At 43.3% G+C, this 16,055-nt stretch overlaps 1 protein-coding gene across 1 annotated transcript in view; it reads right to left on the bottom strand.

Annotated features, from left to right (window-relative positions):
• Nucleotides 1-16,055, bottom strand: part of srrm3 (serine/arginine repetitive matrix 3) — a 72,908-nt gene that overhangs the window by 25,222 nt on the left and 31,631 nt on the right. The window contains exon 2 of the mRNA XM_062433343.1: nt 9,543-9,844. Coding sequence (XP_062289327.1) covers nt 9,543-9,832 — 290 coding nt within the window. The 5' untranslated portion in view covers nt 9,833-9,844. The remainder of the gene's footprint in view (nt 1-9,542; nt 9,845-16,055) is intronic.

Here is a 16,055-nt window from a genome sequence, read left to right as displayed (position 1 = left end):
AGAATGAAGTAACTTCTGTCTTATTCTATTCTGCAGATTCTCAAAGGATTGATATGCAGGTCAGCACATGGCCTCTTCAGTGCAGCGTACACCGAGCTGATCTTTTGGTGTATTCACGCCATCCTCGCAACAACTCCACATTCTGCCCGGGCTTTGGTAATGAGCTGTAATAAGCTACAGTATGGAGGCAGAGAAACATGAAGGGTACAGAGGAGGAGGAGGAAGAGGAGGAGGAAGGATGGAGGGAGGGAGAGAATTAATAAAGCTGTGAAAGTGTAGCCAAGAGCCAGACATCAGACTGACTGGAAGCCTCTACCATTAATAATACATTGTAATGTTGATATCAAATTCAACAACAACAGCGCATGTGTGTGTGTGTGTGAGGTGTCTGGGATGTGAAAGTATGCTCAGATAAGAGAAACACTGCTTGTGCCCATATCCATGATGTATTGAGGGTCAGAATTCAATGAAAAAGCAAGTATACAAAAATATATTATTGATTAAAAAAAACTAGATATAAAACTACATGGCCCAAATGTATGTGGACACCCAAAAACAATGGGTATTCTATTCGATAACAGCCTCCACTCTTCTGGGAAGGAATTGGGCAAGATGTTATAACACGGCTGCAGGGCATCAGGGAGAGTGGGGACTGACATTAGTGATAAGGCCTGGCTCTCAGTCGGTGGTCCAAGTCACTCCAAAGGTGTTGGATAGGGTTGAGGTCATGTTTCTGTGTTCTGTGTTACTTTAATCCCACAATAAACTCCGACTGTATTTGCTCTAGAGTTTCCGAGTTGTTTTTCTGAACACCTCTGCCCACAGAAAAGCACCTGAACAATAAACCCACCCCCAAAGAAACATAGTTTAATCTTTTCTTTGTTCTCTTTTTAGTTGCCAAACAAACAAAGCTGTACGTCATGGCCAACATCCGCTAAAAAAGTAGGGCAAACACAACTTAGCTGACCAAGTCATTATTTTACAGCCTGTTACACTCGGGAGACTGTTTTCAGTAAGTTCTGTTTTGGGGCAACAAAGAAAACAACCTAAAACACTTTAGTCCGGGTAGAGGGCTTAAACGAAGAGGAAAAGTTTAGGAATTTAACCAGCTTAGTGCAGCCGTACTCTCAGAAAACTATTCATGTATAGACACACTATTGTCTAACAAAAAAAAACTTGAATTTAAAAGACAGATGTACAGGAGCACAAACCATGAAAAACAACACCAGAACACATGTAGATTACTATAAATTTGGCCATGTAGTTCATTTTTCTTTTATTTATAGGAGATAACATCTGACACATGCCATTTGCGATGGGTAAAAATACAGAGGAACTGTCCATCACTCAGTGCTGAAATATACACTCTTACTTAGCAACTGAGTTTTTCTCTATATTCGCAGCTCATAGCAGGACCTATTCTACAAACTGGATTGTAAATTAAGCAGTGACTCATCTGAGCATGGAAATGTCATTTGTCTGAGGAGTGTTTGCTCTCCTTACATTAAATACAGCGGCTGATACTGTGTATCCTGAGCTGGGTGCTATCGGTGCATTGACAGTGCAGAGAAAAGAGATTAGGAGAAGTGTGATGGAGAGCTGAAATAGCTGGAAGATGGCCCGGCCCGGTGTGACAGCGCCATCGAGTCCCGTTGTAAAGGCAATCTCTCAGCCCAGCAGCTGTCAACTCAGCACAATGGAGGCAGCGAATACACACTTTATATTCATGGCTTTCCATGCACGGCGCGGCACCCATCACTGTACGTTAGCTGCTTCCCGACAACTCCGCAGCAGCCGCCGCATGCTTTCAGCTGTCTGTTTTCGATCAAAGAAGAGTGTACAATAGGTAAAAGGTTGAGGAGGCTCAGCAAAGAGCCAGTTCAAACAGACGCCGGGGCTGCAGCTCTCTCTCCTTCACATTGTGCTGATGATGGTGAGGATGTCAGAACCTGCAGCTATCTCTGTTGACACTCCAGCGAAAGCAAGAAAACGGGGGTGAGAACCTGTGAAGCTAAAGCCTCTGTTGACATATGACCCACAGAATCTCCTCCTCCTCTTTCTGCCTCTCTTTCTCATCATCTTTGCCTTCTCTCTCTCTTTCCATCCTCCCACTGAATTGCTTCGTTCTGAAGCTCAGCACAGTTTCGCAGCGTGAAGCAAAGCAAAGTTGGGGTTCTTTTTGATCGGCGTGGGCTACTAAACAAAGTCAGATAGTGTACACTCAGCGGTGGTGCTACTTCAACAAAGAGCCTGAGGTTTAGAAGTATGGGCCGGAAGAATCCCCCCACAGCCCCTGAATGCCTGCAGGAACCTGGCGAATGGCTGGCAGGTTCACATACAGATAAAATCTATGGGGGGAAAAAGAGGTCTAAAGGAAGAAGCCCATATTAATGTGAAACTGCAAACTCTTTCTTTCATCGTGACCAGACTTTTGAGTTGCATTTGAAGAAGTTAGGGAGAAATCCATAGTGAGCGCTGAATCAATCTGTGTAAATGGCCACATATCGGATGTTTGTCAGAAGCTATTAGGATGAGCACACTGAAAGAACGCATCCCTCCTCTGCACATTTAAACTGAGCGTGGCATTTGTGTATTTTCATTTATTTGTGTGTGTGTGTGTGTGTGTGTGTGTGTATGTGTGTGTGTGTGTGTATGTGAGGTGGGGACTGTTCAGAGGGCGGAGTTTAGTCAAGTGGAGCCAAATGAAAGCCATTTAGTCCAGGCCCATTGCCTACAGCATGCAAAGTCCCAGTGATTTGGGTAGAGAGAGAGACAGGGGATATCGATCAGCGCGAGGGGCTCCCCGCCACCCCCAGCCGTGAAAAATCACCACGATTAAAGAACTTGATTGGAGTAATTAGACAGCTCCGAGCGCCCTCAGACCCCCCCTATTAAGTCGCAATCCTGGAAAATGAATAGTGGTGGCCCAAAGGCCAGCCTTACGCTGATAACCATCGATTTGATAAGGACGCGCCTGTACGTGTGGGGGTGTATTTGTGTGTGTGATGTCTGAAGAGCTTTTTTTTCTCCACAAGTCGTCCCCAGGCACTGCTGTGCACCTATGAAACACTGCAGCCATCAATCCCGCTGCAAAGAGTATAGAGAGGCGAAGGGGATGCCAATGTAGTTAGTAAGATTGAATGGTGCTGGGAACAAGAGAAGGCAAATCAGAAAACACCCCCACATTTCTATTTCAGAGGCAGAATTAAAACGACCTACCGAGTGCCACACTGAGATGGTTTGAATCTCAGGTGGAGAGGATTTTTAAATGATGCACTTTACAGTCATTGATTTCCTGGTTAGATAACAGATAGTAGAAAGAGAAGAAAAGAAAGTCTGTCTCTGACTGTATAAAGCTGCTGCTCTTTTCACCTGCCTCGCACTGTTAGCAGATCAATGGTAAGAGCAGCATAATCTGTTCTGTCATTGCCACTCTTGCTGATTGCTGTCTAAGACCTCGTGAAACAATAGCATTTTAAGCCCTTCTGTCGAGAATGTTACCTGCTATATTGGCTTGACAATGTGTAAAACGGGTCGTTCTCCCGCTGAGATGCTTTCCCTCCCCATTTCCAGTCTTCTTTCAGGACACAGGCTAATCGTCTTATGTCTTCTGACGCAGGCTTTGGCTTGCAGGGAAACCTCTATCAGAGCGGAGATAGTTATTTGCTCTCGCTTCAGAGGCTCTCAGAGCATCTCTCTTAATAAGATTCCAACTACTCACACACCTTGCAATTCAAAAAAGTCTCACTGCACATGTTACTAAAGCAATACCACAGCAGCAGCAGTAGCAGCAGCAGCCAACATGCAGTAGCTCTCAGATATAAAGATATAAACTTCTTTTTCAGCGCAGACTGTTTTGTATCAGAAATAATTTGCTTCTTTGCCTTCATAATGTGCAGATTCATTTATGCATCCTTGTGTTATGTTGTCTGTTTTGCTTGTGCTAGGCTACACCTCTCTGCTCTGCTTTAAAACAACAGATACATTTTTTAATACACACATGCACATCTAATTGTTCTGCTTGGTGAAGCAGGAAGAGCAATGTCTTCCTCTTCTTTAGAATAAATTCAGCGTTCCTGCTACACACAGTTTCATGCATGCACGAGAAAGCCTGAATTAACGTTGTGTTGTGGATGGACTATATCTTCTTTTTGCCTCTCTGAAGCCAACCTTTTGTCTGTGTGCGTGTTTGGTGACATATGTCAGATGTATGAAGGGAGCCTTGCGATGCCTTCAGTTTAGACTGAGTGAGGCGCCACAAAGAGAGCTCATTAAAGAACTGGAAAAAGACACAACAGGAGCTCAAATCATGCACGATCATTATGCCTCAATTAGCGTGGAAAAACACCCCTGAAATAGAGTCTGGACCCTTGCATGCAGAGCAGCCCATGGGCTTGTAATCAGTCAGTGAGCTATGCCAAAGTAGATGGTAAGAATTTGTTGAAATATTCAATACATGCAGCGTGATTTGGGATTTTGTTCCAAGAGCTACTCTCACAGATCATGCCTTCTGCTCTCCCGACAGATGAGCTCCAAGTCAAGTCATGGCTTGATGTATGCAACCTTCAGCCCATCTTAAACCCCTTTCACACATGCAGTCTATCCCTGAAACGTTCAGGAACATAACCTGCATGGGGTCATGTGTGAACAGGAGCAGGGATCGATTTCAGAGAAATCTCTCAAATTCTTACCTCAAGACCTTGTAATATTTCAGGGAAAATGCCAGTGGAGTTATGGGTTATGTCCATCTGACGGAAGATAATTTCACATAGAGCGAGTGAATCAATCACAAGACTCTACTGATGTCGTATCTAAATCCATGATTTCTTTACAGATGCCTTGCCAATGCTCTCAAGTGTGATTTGATAACCAACAAGCAATACAAGTTCTTTTATTGCAAACAAGCTCCCTTTTTTCAAGAATAGCTGGAAACTGAACAGATTCAGAAATACATTATAAGAACAAAGGCACCAGACATAAACAGCTCCTCTCCCCACTATTTGCCAGAAAATATGGTAATAAGAGACCATGGATGTATAAAGAAAACTGGATACAGCGTCAGAGGTGGTGCCCCGTTCACTCCTATGAGAGTTGTTCTTTGACGCATGAAGCCCCAAAAGCCACTTCCCTCTGTAACTAAATTACCTGGATGGCCCATAGAGAATGTGCACCATCGGAGCAGGCTAACTTCAGCCCTCTGCTAACTTGAATGGTATAAAAATAATTCAATCGTGCAGCTCTTATAGACTTTCGAAATGTGATGGGATTGAATAGCTCAAACTCTAATAGGGAAACGAATCATTTCGTGAGGGTTGTGACACTCTATTCACCACTCCACCACCATTTTACAGTTGCTCCTTTTCACATGATTGAGTGCAAGAACAATGCTTTTTGGGCCCAAGGGGGACCCAGAAGTTGTAATTCCATGGTTTGGCCGATATTTTAAATTGGCTTCAAAACCCGGTGCACTTCCTTGGGGCTTGAAAGAAAAATCTTCTTCTTTTGTTTTCTTTTTTCCTCTGAGTTTTATGGTGGTTGGTATCAGTAACTCTTGCATTTTCGCCATCTACTTGACCTGGACCTTGCCCTATCTATTTCGGCACTGCTCCTGAATGTAGCTTCATGTGTGATTAATGAAAATCACTAGCCGTGCCTGAAAGGTTATCCCAGGAACTATGTGTGAAAGAGGCTTTATATACATGAAAGGGCAATGTTCCCTGCAGTGGCGGAGCAGTCAATGCCCCAACTTTTGGGGGATGCTGGCAGGCCTTGGATGGCTTAAATGAACAGACGCCTTTAATTGCTGAGGCTGTCTCATTAGCTCCTAGGGTGAGGCCATCACTCGTGACAGACTATTTATCCTGGTCTTGTCTCAAGAGCAGAGCACAGCTGGGTTGGGGGGGGGTGTATATAAAGGGAGGAGGGGACTGTCTGCCGATATGACCCACCGCACCCCACCCCCGGCCTAATCCTTCACCGAGGCGTCAGCCAGGACGGGGACTCAGGGGGTGACATGGAGGCCTAGCCCGCTGGCTTAAATCCACAACAAATAAAAAAAACAGACTCCAGCCACCATCTTAATTGTGTCTAATGCCTGGCATTGCCCCCCCCCTCTCTGTCCCTGTGTTTCATCCCCCACTCTATCCCTTAATCCTGCACACATGCACACACACTCTCTTATTTAAAGAGGCACATTAGAAATTGGAGAGGCAGGGGGAGATGTGCTGAGCCAAGCTGGCAAATGAGAGTCGCCTTTTATTATAGCTTAACAAGATGACTTGAGTCCGCCCAGAGGCTGAGTGGTCGTCGTCCTTTAAGTACGACGTTCTGCCAGCCAAGCCTGTGCAGTCTGATGAGTGAGCGGAGCTGGTCAGCACGGGTGTCTGGTCTCCTTGTATTCTGTCATCATTAGCTGAGCGGCTGCCTGCCTCTGCACTGTTCCACTAGACATCACGACTCTTTTACGTTACTCTCAAACCAGGAGCAACTATGTCTACTGCAGGCCACGAGATGAGGGACCTTGACAGATGGCAGCAGTGTACATCCCTCTATCTCTCTTCTTTTTGTTGTAAAGTCCAGCAGTTTCTGTTCAGCTACATCAATCTGTGGTAGCCCTGCAGCCTTAATGAGCACCCACTGGCTGACAAGTCCAGTCATGCTCTGGGAAGGAGGGATAGGGAGAAAAACGAGTGGAAGATAAGGGAGGGGATGTGTAATCATAGACTGTAAAAAAATAATGGATGTAGCCGTCACCCATTGGTTTGTGGACTCTTGTTTTGAAGCCTCGTATTTGCATTTTGACCATTGCCATCTTGGATTTTTGGAGTCAGGATTGACCATATTTGAAAGTGATAGTGGAATTAACCCTAACACTAGCTGCTAGCTTTGTTAGCACGGTACATTTAAAGTCTACAGTTAACTGTGATAATGCTAATTATAATTTTCACTACTGAAAAATAGGCTTGAAACCATTAAATGTATCACAAAATGAACTTACCACAAAAACTGAACATCTGACTGCTTAGAAGAGCAAGACAAGTTTTAGGCGACAAAAATGTAACAATTAACTTTCATGAATTGAAACATGCTGTGAAATAATGACGGCTATGGCTGTGCCTACGCTTTGAATCTGGGGTTATGCCATGGTTACGTTACCTAACCAACGTTGTCACAGTGGTAACAACTTGTCATAGAAGTGAAGGTGAAGTAGCCACGCCCTAAAGCATACCCTGCTTCATTGCCTATTTTGCTCTATATGGGACTATAATTTACAAAATGAACATGATGATGTATTGAAGTAGACTTTAAACAAGCGTTTGAGACCATAAACTCATTAGGAAGCTGTTTACTGAGGTCATGAATCAAGCAAGAAGTAGTTCTCATAGACTTCTATACAATCTGACTTTTTGGAGCCAATGGAATCGGCCCCTGCTGGCCATTAGAGAGAATGCAGGTTTAAGTCACTTCCACATTGGCTTCACTTTTCAAACCCACAGCTACCCCACTTGAGTGTAATCTATCTCTACCGTTAAAAAAAAATCCCAACAGGGGCATTATTTAATTTGTATCCTAAATTGGTACGATCAGCAGGGGGTAGGTAATGACCAAGGCTTGGTGATATCATAGCAGGTGTAACTGATTATGTTAGGGAGATTTAAGAGTATTCAAGTCCCCTCTCGTATCAAGCTTTGATTTTTTTTAAAAACCTCACTAATTAGCTTGCCCTTTATTCAATTAAATCACCCTTTGCTAATCTATTAAGGATTAGCCGGCTTTCTATAAATGACGAATGAGATGTGTATAAAATGTCATGAGGTATCAGTGGGGAAGTGAGCTTCACAGAACTCAGCATTAATTACACTCTCAGCTAGCCTGGAGTTTGCCTGCGAGCTGTGGTTATTCAAGCAGTATTGTGTGTGTGTGTGTGTGTGTATGTTGGTGCAGATCAGCCTGAGAGAAGCCCCGGGATTGTAGATTTGGGCCGACTGCAGTCACCACAGTGTTAGTATGCACTGAACTCTTCCTAACTTTGTGCTGGGGGACACGGATCATGCTAATGAAACAGACTAAGCCGAGCTGGCCTGTGTTCTCCTCGACTGTCACTATGGCAACCATCACTAATAACCATTACTTGAGGATAAGGTCATTAATGCAAAGTTCAAGTGTTGGCTGCAAAATATGCAGCAACGTCATGTATGAGTAATGCTGCATTGGTGACACACACAAGATTGTGAAGCGTAAAAGGTCGCTGCTGATGTATGAATCTGCATGTATTTCCATGTAAGAACACTGAAAACAGTGTTTGTGTTCCTGTGTGGCATTTTCATCTGTGAGGTGAAATGCATGCTTGATGGTGCAATCTTAGTTCTAGGGCTTACTGGGAGTTGTTGCACCTACATGCCCCAATGGTGGAGTATGAAGTATTCAGATCCTTTAAGTAGATAAAAATACTCCATTACAACTACTTGAGTAAAAAAACACAAGTATTAAGTAAAATGTAGATAAAATATTAAAGTAAAAGTACTTGTATGGTCCCTCTGACTGATATATTATCATATATGACAGTTCTGAAACTCAAATATGTTTTCAGTTTTTGGACTTTTTCACTAATCTTTAATTTTTTGAAATATTGAATCATTTGAACATGTATTGAAATGAAACCATGTGAGGAGTTTAGAGGGAACAATCACTAATTGGTGGAGCTGTTAACAACTTATAGACATCTGAAATGTGACTCCGACTATACACTTCTTTTTGTAAGACATCAGAGCACCACACTGACCTAATGTGCTATCTTCCAACCAAATGCATTTAATCTAGGCAGTTGTGGCCTTTTTGTACCACCCACACAAAGACATTTCGTTTAATTTATGGCAGATTTGTTCCTCGCTGCTCTCTCCATCACATAATTATCAGAGCATCATACAAGAATGTGCTGCTTTGGAAGGGAATAGGAGACAGCAACAACAACTACTGATTACATATTTGTGCTGATTCTAACCCATTTCCATACCATGCTGTTCCAAATGGCCCAAACACAGCTGCTGTGCACCATTTCTTAACAAAAACAGACACCGTTACACACATATACACACACACACAGACACACACACACACACACACACACACACACACACACACACACACACACACACACACACACACACACACACACACACACACACACACCCTACATTCCTCTGCAGGGGCTTGTTTTTTTCCTTCTTCCCAATATTGCAATGAAAATGACTCTTGGCAGGCAGCACATTTTGAATGTAATGTTTTGGTGCAGCTTGTGAACTCTACACCCCTGCAGGTACATACCTGTCAATGTCAAATTCTCTACTACACCGAGAGAGCTTTCATGGCTTGCACTCTAACCAGCTTCCCAATAACTGAATTGTAAAGAAAAGATAAACAACTACCTTTCCTGAAAACAGTAATGACAGTTGACATCAAACACCCAGAGTGCTTACTCTCTCGTTGAAACAACATTCATTCAGTGCACCTTAGAGGTTTTTGTGCTCATTCCATCTACTTACCCCTGCTCCTCCATCATCTCTTGGAGCTCCATACATTTGAGCTCTACTCTTCTCTTCCTCTCATGGTCCAGGATCTCTCTGTATGGCTTTTTCACCAGGACTGGCTCCGCTTTGGGCTCCTCGTCCTCCTCCGTACTTGGCCGGCCTTCTTCGGTTTTAGCTTGGAGGCCTGCGGTCGGCGTCGGCCCTCCTGATCCCGCAGCTGTTCCCGCTCCTGCTCCGGGGACCACCGGCTGGGCCATCCCGTTCGCACCATCTTTAGGAGATGGCACCCTTGCCGCATCGTACATGATGACTGTACTCTGTGGAGACACAAATGATGAAGAGAAATTGTCAGTCGAACACCAGGCGGTCCAATGAATTTTGGCAGCCTTCGACAGTCTCATTTCAGCTTAATGATTTAATGTCCAATTTTTTCAAGAACCCCTCATTGGGGAGGATTTTGGTTGTCAGTTTACGAAATTCCATGCACTGCTTATGAAAGTGTGAGAGAGTTATTCCTATACACAAGGCACACATTGAGTAAAGTAAAACAGAAATGTAGGATATTTTTCATTTTGAAAACTGTGTAGAATCTCATGAAGGACTCATTATGTTCCCTGGACTCCCGTTCCAAAAACCACAAAGCTGCCAATGGACTGCAAATCTTTCCATTCATACACACCCACCCCATACAAAATTACATTTGGACGGACAACAAGCAACAAACTGTTAGATATCGGACGATACACAGTGAAAGGTGAGCCGTGTGTGATTTGATGTTAATGTCTCTGGTCAGGCTGCAGCGTTTCTGCCTGAGTTGAGCAGTACCCTTCGCTAACACGCTCACACACATCATCATACTGTATACACACACACGCACACACACTTTGGATCATGAGTACATTTAGACATGCATTGCTAGCGACAGCACTGGCAGCAATGTCTGCTCCATGAGTCAACAGCCCAGTACTGCCCACAGGCAGGTTAGGGGGGAAGAGACAGTGAGTTGAATTCCTGTATGAAACTCTCTCATCTCCTGGACCAAATTGAAGCTGTAAACCTAAGTCGCATTGTATACCCTACATACATCATGAGAGCGAAAGGAGGATGGGAGTGCAAGATACTGAGCAGCTTAACCACACGGGATGGGAGACATGTGTATAGCAGCAAAGCAGGCAGCAGTGGAGAATATGGACAGTGTTCATCTTTAAAATTGTATCAACCCTGAATGCATTCTTGATGAGGTTGACATTTCGGTGAATAAAAAGTCATCTTGTACAAGTGCTGCATGGACCGGGCTCTGATTAAGATGGATCGTCCTTTTAGGGCCAGCTTGAAACATGCAGGAGGAGAGGTAAGCCTTCACGTGCCCAGCAGTCTCGGCTGCCCAGCGCCGCTCCTCTCCCTCCACGTCTAATGGCTTCATTTTTCACTGAGGAGCCAAACAAGCGCAGCCAAGCCACTTCATCACTGTCGCACACGGCAAAGCCTGAGACAGGATGACACCGAGGCTGGATGGACAAAAAACCTCCAGGACCTCCAGGCACATTCTCATCCCAACTTATTATCGTGAGTGTGCAAAGCAGCTTGTGCCAAGCAGGCGGGAGCTTCTCTCCATTTGTGCTGGTTTTCTGGAAGTCTTTGACTGGTTAATGGCGATGTGCTTGTTTTTCAAGCGCTGCTTTGCTGGTAAACGAGCCGTGGATCTGCGCGTAGCCACACGGCTCACGGCTGACAGAACAGGTGGCAGGACAGCAGGAGGCTTCGTCACTGAATCTATTATACAGTAAATCAGCACTTGATATTCCGTGACAGCAGTCTCTCATCTGCACACACTCATTACAAAACAACACTGTAGAAGATTCCAGGCAGAGAGCCTCTCATCTATCATCTATCATCAAAACAGACTTCAAATGACATTTCAGGTAGACAGAAACATCAGAAAGGCCTCAGATATGAGCTTGGAATGAAGTAAATTTACACAACCTTGTTTTCTATGAATTAAGCTGAAATGTCAGGGTGGAATGGTCCTTCCTGCTTCTTGCCCTTCCAGTTTTAATTAAACCAGCTGGTCAGTGGCTGCTGAAGCTTGTGCTGGGATTGCTTAGGTCTGGATCTTTCAGCCAGAGGCGGGAACCATGGCTAATCACATTTTTGTCTTGGTCACTGGGTCGCTCCAGGTAAGAAACCCTGCGATTTTCACCATATGTGCTAAATCCCAACACAAGAGGCTGTTTGAAATTCAGCTGTAACGAGCTTATTCAAAACGGAGATATCATCGAGAAATCTGCCGGAAAGGACCCTCCCATTTCAAATGAAATTCTCCACAACACCAGATGTGGGAGTCCAAAGCTGCGGGCCAAGCCTCAGTCTGTGTTAAATCCATGCTGTAACTAGAGAGCCCTCTCATTATACTAATGCATCATTCCACTGCCTTCCCCTTTTGTTCCCAAGGGGAAGGGGGAGGGATGCAAAAAAATCTGTTCTCTTTCATGTTAAAACAACTAAATCATTTAATTGTGTAATGGAAAAAAAAATCAGAGCAGAGAGGGAGGCTTGTCAGTGAGCTGATAAGGCAGCAGAACACACTCTTTAATTGTGTGCGAGTCCTCTACAGGGACTGAAGGTTATCTGGAGCTACTGTATTAATGGTGGCACCAACCTCCTCTGCTATTATTGCAAGGGCGTGTAAAACTGTCACATCCCAGCAAACACTGTTTGTAATTAGTCATTATACCAAACGAAGCCGTCCTGCCACATGCTCTGAGTGTCAACATCAGTTATAATGTGGAATTTCAACATTCAATATTCCATTTTGGAGCAGTGACACTAATAGCAGGTTCCTTCTCTCAATCGAGTGAGAGAAGATGGTTCCTGTTGTCTGCTCTTAACCTTTGCCCGTGGTTTTCTGTGCTGTCTGGTTGATTGGATGCTGCTGCTGTGTCTGCACTACAGCCCGTGTTCTGCTGACATCACGACTTATACAACAAAACAAGCCTGTAGAGTAAAATAACACACAATCAAAGCGAATGTGCCCTGAATAAATTACGAAGGTTCGCTGCTATTTCCATAAGAGCATCATGATCTCTGTAATAGTCGCTGGTAACCCACACAGGGTTGACTCATCTGATACATACAGTAGATGGATTGCGCACTTAAAGCCCAATTAATAAGGATAACATTCACCGTGGCCACACAGTGAAGAAATCTCACTGTCATTAGGAATCTAATGTTGCATTAGGCTAATGAGACATTGGAGAGAGGATTGCCTGGACTTCAGCCACAGTGTGATTATAGTGATTTTTATTTCTTTTTTTATTCCACAGGAGGATTTGATCTAAATATATCATTATCAAAAAGTCAATGGCACCATTTGTACAACACTCTGTAGCCCCTGCGAGCTGCTCTCTTTTAGGATATTTGATTATTTTGCCTGTCTGCCTCCGTATATAGATAGATTAACAGCTCAACACCTACATCATCAGAAGCTAATTTACACAAGGAATCGACTGCAGAGGCTCCCAAATTGGGAGAAATGAAAGCAGAAAGCAGGTCAACGATTTCCTGTTTCTAATGAAATGATTCGGTTAGTAATGTAATCTATCACCAATACAAATTGTACTGATGAGAAAAACCTGCTTAATACATTAACTATGACAATATTGCAAATTGCACTACATTTGTTTTCATTTAATTGCAGTGAAAACATAAATATAATTGCCAGATATGCAATGTAGAATAATATAAACCAATTACTAGTGGTTGAAAGTGTCAGAGTCAGAGTAAATGGGGCGCCTTATTTTGTTTTACGTGTAGAAGTTGTTAGCAGTCCTGAAAAAAGATACATTTAACCTCTAAACTCTCTAAAGATGGTTCCATTTAACTTCCCCCTCCACTCAAAAATGTGTTTTGCTTGTTGTCACTTCAGTTAGATGTTTGAGCTTCACTGTGCAGAATAATGTATGTGCAGAATTTAACACTAGAAGGCTGTTTTCATGTTCATCTGCTGACGAGGGAAACCTACGAGCCTCATTTGTGACTACATTACATTAGACTAGCACACACACTGAGAATTGACTTTGGAGTGAAGTATCCAGCAGTTAAACCTTTTAAATGATAAATATTGCATATTCATAGAGTCTGGATTTTTTTTTTAATGAGGAAGAAGGACAAGATTTAATTTAAAGAATGTTTAATTAAGCCAGATGGTTTGTTATGCAGGACCATCTGAGAATTCCTCCATGTAAACTGTTTGGAAAAGATTGGATGAACCATCTATATATCACTGTTTAACCTTGCGAGGCAGCTGAATTGGTCCAAACCACAAGCGCATAACAAAAACAAAAAAAATCTAGGATAATACAGATCTGTGTAGCAGAAATGTGTTTTTTTTCTTTTTTCCTACCCATGTGAACGTTTGGAGGGAACAACTGGACAAAAGCGCTTAACTGTACATACAGAACCACACCTTCGCATTCACTTGAATGATGAAGTGTGTCCAAACTCTTGACTTGTGCTGTATGTAGGTCTGGGTAACATCAACAATCTTATATGCGACTATGACAATATAACCCTCCGCTGCAGCTTGGCGAGGAACATTCAGCGGAAACAAAAAGGGGAAATTTCCAACTTAACAGACTGTAACTTTGAAAGATACTCACTCGGTTTTGCTAACTCAGACTGTGGAAGCTTAATTTTAGCTTCAGCTAGACTTTAGAATGGACTTTTGCTCAGATTTTCTCTCATCTCTCACAGCGTAGTCACGTTCTGTGGAAATATCTCCAGGCTCAGTATGGAAAGGAGATGTTACGCAACCAGGACCCATTACCATACATACATACATATCAGCATGTCAGTATATAGGACAGACCTTAACCTATCCTTTGAAATGCTACCTGTGCATTGACATATCAAATAATGTCATACTGTATATGATAATATAAAAGGTAAGCATATTTCTCTGAATATATGTTTGCAGTTGCACTAAAGTACGACTTTGAATGAAGGACTTTTACTTGTAATAGAGTATTTCTAAAATAATTGTACTGGTATTTTTAAAGAAGGGTCTGAGTGCTTCCTCCACCATTGTCAATTATAAGATGAAATAATGCAATTATGAGTACTTATGCCTATTGTTGTAATCACTCTCAATGGTATCAATGGCGGAAGAGTTTACGATGTACTACTGTATTGTGAAAAACATGCAGCTCAGTCTGAATACATTATGTTTTCACAGAGCAGCTTTTGTACATGGTGAATCTACCCAGCAGGGCACTTTCAGTACAGAACATATGTACGGCCATCTGTACGTTCAATCTTGGTAGACCTGCTAATGTAAATACTGCAGATACAGCACTGTGCGTGTTACCACGGGAGAGAGCAAAAGAGATTCAGTATGTGCATTTTTTATTCTAGCAATTATTCTTTGCAGTTTTAAATGCAAGCTGAGTGTCAGACACATATAGTATAGGTCAGTGGTTGCCTACAGGCTGCCACTATATTGATTTATATATCTACCATTACGCTGACACAACATCAATATGGAAGGAAAAGATGTCTCTTAAGGACTGCTGCATTACTGCTGGCCACTGCAACAATCCGGCTACTTTGCTGGAATATTTTTACCTCCGTCTTATCATACTGAAAGGTTAATGGATCTGACTTTGCAATTAAAAACTGAACAAAAACAAGAGCATGCTTCCATTCCCGTGGTGAAGAAGAAAATCTTGGGCTTGTTTAAGTGGATTCCATTTCACCTGCCGCACTCGGAAGGAAAAAGAAGCACAGAAGCGGGGACTGGTCTTTTCAGAGCCATTTAACTCACTTAACGCCAGCTCTCTCTGCCTCTCTGTCCCACTCTCACCCGTTGCCCCTATATCATAGCATGCTAGGTCACTCTATGTTGTGCACAAAAGCTCCAATGATTGGATTTCACTCGGCTGTGGCTTCAACTCCACCATGATTGTAGGGGTGGGCAGTAACAGGGGGCCTGACCTTGGCCGAGACTGACAGCTGAGAGTAGATGGCAAAACATCCTGGGTGGCTGTCTCTCAACACCCCCCCCCCCCCTGTTCTGGATATTTCATGTCTTAATAAAACCTGACTGTATCTGCCCTAACTGACTGTTCCCAACAGCTTCCACTGAAGTCGCCCCTCTCCCTCTGTCTCCTATCTCCTGCTTTACATCACACCTTTCCACCAAAATAATCCGCCCTTCGGCTGGTGAGCTTGTGTTTTGTTTTTAGCACTTTGGCACCCAGAGGATGTGTTTAGCTCTCTCAAGGTCAGCTGTCTTCATTCCAAGCACACTGGATTGCTGTCGGGTGCCGGAAAAACAAGCGGCCTCAACTTCTTCTTTTTTTCTCTCTCTCTCTCTTTAATCGCAGCTGGATGGAAGGTGCATACGAAATGGAGCATCGGAGAGGTCTGAGGAATGGTAATACAAAAGAGGGCAGACCTAGATGTGCACAGTGGCCTTGTTTGAAGTTTAATCAGGGGATCAAAAGTTTTGATGCTAAATTTCTCTCGCTC

The sequence above is a fragment of the Scomber scombrus genome, chromosome 14, assembly GCF_963691925.1.
Source record: "Scomber scombrus chromosome 14, fScoSco1.1, whole genome shotgun sequence".
Taxonomy (NCBI): Eukaryota; Metazoa; Chordata; class Actinopteri; order Scombriformes; family Scombridae; genus Scomber; species Scomber scombrus.
The sequence above is the reverse complement of the archived record's forward strand: the minus strand, read 5'-3'. Positions and strand labels throughout refer to the sequence as shown.